The sequence below is a fragment of the Portunus trituberculatus genome, chromosome 48, assembly GCF_017591435.1.
Source record: "Portunus trituberculatus isolate SZX2019 chromosome 48, ASM1759143v1, whole genome shotgun sequence".
NCBI classification, from domain to species: domain Eukaryota; kingdom Metazoa; phylum Arthropoda; class Malacostraca; order Decapoda; family Portunidae; genus Portunus; species Portunus trituberculatus.
Window position 1 is genome coordinate 29,257,419 of NC_059302.1, and position 5,000 is coordinate 29,262,418.

Genomic DNA, 5,000 nt, shown 5'->3' on the forward strand with positions numbered 1-5,000 from the left:
CAAAATCTTTTCCAACCCAGCAGAGCGAGAGACGGAAAGGAGGAGTGGGAGGTGGAGGGGTGCGGAAAGCCCCTCCCTTCCTTGCCTCCTTACGGTCACTGGGGAGACAGAAAACAGCGCTTCAATTTGCCAGAATACAAAGGACACACGCGATAAATTATGCTAATGGGAAGCTGTGCGTGTGTTCGTATGGCTCACCCCTCATGCTGGATAAGACAGGCATGGAATTGTTGGCGGTTGGTGGTGGTGGTGGTGGCGGTGTGTGTGTGTGTGTGTGTGTGTGTGTGTGTGTGTGTGTGTGTGTGTGTGTGTGTGTGTGTGTGTGTGTGTGTGTGTGTGTGTGTATGTTTGGTGTCAAATGGTTCTCTAAAATGAGCTGTGATTGGCTATCTAGGAGTCTTTAATTCCAAGCTGATTTACAATTTTCGATAGAAAACAATCATGTTCAATATGTGGTGTGCGGGCGTGAGGCGAGGTAAGAGAAAAGTAGGGATTATTCTCAACACATCTTCAAGATGTGGCACAAAACATCTACCGTGAGCAAAGACAAGGTTCCCCTCGCTGTACTGACACAGGAGCGCATCGACAGCCTGACACGTGACAAGAAGCAGGTGCTCGGGGAGGGGGCGTCGTGCAGGGTACTCCTGGTGGAGGTGGACGGTGACCCCTGCTGCCTCAAGGTGGCCAAAGAAAGGCGTCTCAAGTCAATGTTCCAGAAGGAGTTTGACATCCTCCTGGAGCTGAATGGAGCCGCCGGTGCTCCCATCGCACTGGGCACCAGCTTCGGCTTCCCCGCATTGTTAACATCTTTCTGCGGTAAAAACACCTTTTGCGAGTTGCCCCGAGTCGCATCCGGAGACAAGAGAAGTTCTCCGCGTTTCTATTCTTGGTGAAGGACGTGCAGCAGCTGCACACCTTTCGTTACACCCACAACGACATCAAAGAAAATAATGTCGTGGTGCGTCGGAACGCTGACGGCAGCCTGCAGGTTTCCCTCATTGACTATGGGTTGGCGAAACCTTTCGGCACCAAACTAAAATATGCGGGTAAAGATCGCCACAACCCTTCACGCTACCCTTGGATGGTGCCAGAGCTGAAGAGTGGCGGGGCATGCCAGCCTCCTGTGGACGTGTATTCTCTGGGCTTCGTGCTCAAGAACCTCTTGGCCACGTGCGAGGCGCGGTACCCGTCCCTGGAAGTGCTGGCCGCCACTGCCATGGTTTCTAACCCTGCAGACCGGCCCTCAGTGGACAAAATGGCCAAGAGTGTGCGGCAGTACACTGTCCAAGACAAGAAGACCAAAAAGTCCTTTTTCGAAAAAATTCTCCGTTAATTTTCCTTTTGCAAGTGAATAAAGATGCCTTTATTAGAATAACTCAAAGAAAATGTAAACAGCAAAAAATGTAAATAATTAAATAGTTAAGGACTCAAGATATATAAAAAATGAAAAAAAAACGTGTGTGTGTGTGTGTGTGTGTGTGTGTGTGTGTGTTTCACTGTTTGATCTGCTGCAGTCTCTGACGAGACAGCCAGACATTACCCTACGGAACGAGCTCAGAGCTCATTATTTCCGATCTTCGGATAGGCCTGAGACCAGGCACACAACACACACCGGGACAACAAGGTCACAACTTCTCGATTTACATCCCGTACCTACTCACTGCTAGGTGAACAGGGGCTACACGTGAAAGGAGACTCACCCAAATATCTCCACCCGGCCGGGGAATCGAATCCCGGTCTTCTGGCTTGTGAAACCAGCGCTCTAACCACTGAGCTACCGGGCCGTGTGTGTGTGTGTGTGTGTGTGTGTGTGTGTGTTTATTCAAGCGCTGGGTTTGCTGCAAAAGGAACAAAAATATTTTATGCTTCACCATAATGATAAACAGACGACAGTAAAAAAAAAAAAAAAAAAAAAAAAAAAGACTGATGAGTTAAAAAACTAAAAAAACAACAACCTATCATTACTCTTAGAAATATTTGATTTAAGTGTTATCTACCTTGACTTCAAATGCTACTGCTATTTTTCTTACTGCTGCTACTGCTGATGCAACAAATAACTTACAAACAATTACTACAACTCTTATTACTACTGATACTACAAACAATTACTACTACTCTTATCACTACTGTTACTTCTACTGCAAATAATGATACTAGAGTTTCTTTTTTCTATCTTTAACTCAACCTGCACATTTCAACCATCCCACAACGAACCAACAGCAACCACTGAACACCACCTCACTAAACCACCACGTAAATCAAGCCACTACAACCGACGAGACTGCACACGCAACTCACACCACACTAAGCTCTCCACCGCCAACCTGCCACCATCAAATCCACTATCCCCCAGTCAAGCCGCCGCCAAACCACTTCCCATCAACAGAGCGGCGCCGCCACTATCACTGAAGTACTTCGCGTCAGTGGCGTGTCGGCTGTCAGTTTCAGCCTGACCCTCAGCGTGCCCACGTCAACGCTGTGAATCACTCAAGTATTTATTTACCTTATCAATTTTTCTTCCGACTCGCCAAGTTAAAAATAAGGACTGGACACAAGGATGGACAAGAATATAATTAAATAAAAGAGTAAGTTTGTTTGAGTCTCGTATGTGTGTATGTGTGTGTGTGTGTGTGTGTGTGTGTGTGTGTGTGTGTGTGTGTGTGTGTGTGTGTGTGTGTGTGTGTGTGTGTATGTGTGTGTGTGTGTGTGCTATGACAACGGAAAACGTGATGCTGGGAAGAAGAGGAGGATTATAACTTCAGACCTGCTGTGTAACCTGCTCCCCACAACCCCGCAACACACACACACACACACACACACATACACACACACACACACACCCGGCCCGTCATCCACCTGCTGTCTTACGTCAATCCTAAGTGGCCAAAAAACGAAGCATAGAGCATTGCTAATTAATAAATGAACACTGAGGGAGGATAAAACAGCTTAAGATGAATGCAAACAAGCTAAAGCGAATTTCACCAAAAGAACTTAATCAACAAATAAGAATAAGAAGATGCAAAATAGACAGAAGGAAATATATTAATGAATGTCCAGAAAAATAACGTCTTTAATGTACAATTTATGCCGTTTAAGAAAGAATAACAGTAGAATATATGAGAAGAAAAAGAGAAAAAACAGGAAGGAGAGAATAAGGAAGAAAAGTATGAGTGCAAAATTAAATATGTGTACAACAGAAATTCAAAATTAGTGAAAGGAGAAAGTATGCACTGAACGAAGGAGGGAAAGGTGGATGAAGGGAAGACAAATTGGCGGTAAGGTTTAATAATGAACGAGGGAAGTAAATTGGCTGCACGAATCAGGGTAAATTGGGGCAAGGGAACGGTTCCAAAGCCTCACCTTGATCTTAATTACCTTGACGCTTCATTTCACCCGACAAAAACATGCAGAGGGGACGCAGGATAAAACACGACGACGATGAGGAGGAGGAGGAGGAGGAGGAGGAGGAGGAGGAGGAGGAGGAGGAAAAGAAGGAGGGTGAGAAGAGTGAGAATGGAGAGAGGGAGAGAATAAGAAGAAGGGGAGGGAAAGCGAGAGGTTATATACCATCGCTTATAATCAATTTCTGCCATGACAAACCTTATCTTCCTCCTCCTCCTACTCCTCCTTCTCCTGCCTCCATATCCTCTCACTTCCCCCACTTCCCTTAATCCTCTACCTTTCAGACACCACACACAGTCTCATTTTCCAGAACAAACTAAAACTCACACCACCCACAGCCACCACCACCGCCACCCACCCTCGTAAACGTCACCCATCTAATTCCACCTACCACCTGCCGCCCTCCCTCCTCTTAGACTATTGACATGAGTGACAGACAGACCGACAAACGGACGCACAGACAAGATCAGTCCCTCGCTGGGTTGTATGCGGGGCCCAGCAAGAAACCCGCTCTTTATGGCTCAACCAGTGACCACCGACGCTCCGAGATGGAAGATAGGGCAAGATAGGACACCCAAATACCTGCGTGTGTGGTGAGGCTGGGTGTGGTGAAGGTGTGTGGTGGTGTGTGGTGGTGTGTGGTGAGGGTGTACCGGTAGTGGTGCTCGCAGGAAGGCAAGAGATATGAGGAATGGGAGATAAATGAGAGGGGAGATGAGAAATTATGAAGAATGAGAGGTATTTAGATGATAAACTCACTCGTGCATGTTGCTGCGGGTGCGTGAAGGCAGCTGGGAATGAAGGCAGGGACTCAGGAAGGACGAGGAAGAAGTAGACGGGAGATAACGGAAGAATGAGAAGGAATGAGACAGCAAAGAAACCTACAGATGTGAAGGTAGTGTGAATGCAAGAATGAAAGTGATATAGATAAAAAAAAAAAAAAGGTGATGTTAAGAGCAGCAGAAGATGTCCTGCAAATGAAGTAGACAGAAGGAGAGATACGCACGCAAAATATGTGACTGATTGGGACGAAAAAGAAAGTGAATGGGAGAGATAAGGTGAAGGGTGAATACGAGAGGGAGACTGATGGATAAATAAGATGGGATAAACTGCATTCTAAAGGACAGGATAAGGCAAGATACCAAAAACACTAAGGAAAAGAAAGATAGGGTTGAAAAGAGTGATTATATGAAAAGTATGATAAAGATGCTGAAAGAAAATGAAGAGGAAAAAAAGGAAAAAAGAACTGAAAACATGTGAAAAATATTGAAAATCTGGAAAATAAGGCAAAAAAATACACGAGAGAGAGAGAGAGAGAGAGAGAGAGAGAGAGAGAGAGAGAGAGAGAGAGAGAGAGAGAGAGAGAGAGAGAGAGAGACTTTGCACAGTATATTGCTCAAGATGACATAAACAGATTAAAAGTAAGTAACAAAAACAACGATAAACACAGAACGAAGATAAACATTATGAAGACGCAGGCGGGAAAGAGACACTCAGACATTCAGACATATATGCGTACAAATTAATATGTCTATCTACGTATCCATATAAAAGCTTGACATTTGAGTGCGATGGTCCAGACAAGACGTCCACCTGCT

At 45.4% G+C, this 5,000-nt stretch overlaps 2 protein-coding genes across 5 annotated transcripts in view; one reads left to right on the forward strand and one right to left on the reverse strand.

Annotated features, from left to right (window-relative positions):
• LOC123498954 (agrin-like) overlaps positions 1-5,000 on the reverse strand; it is an 849,095-nt gene that overhangs the window by 579,510 nt on the left and 264,585 nt on the right. The gene's annotated exons all lie outside the window — the stretch shown is intronic.
• LOC123498958 lies at positions 466-1,390 on the forward strand. The gene has a single exon (XM_045246567.1). It carries the CDS (start codon positions 516-518, stop codon positions 891-893), a length of 378 nt encoding a protein of 125 aa, XP_045102502.1. The 5' UTR covers positions 466-515; the 3' UTR covers positions 894-1,390.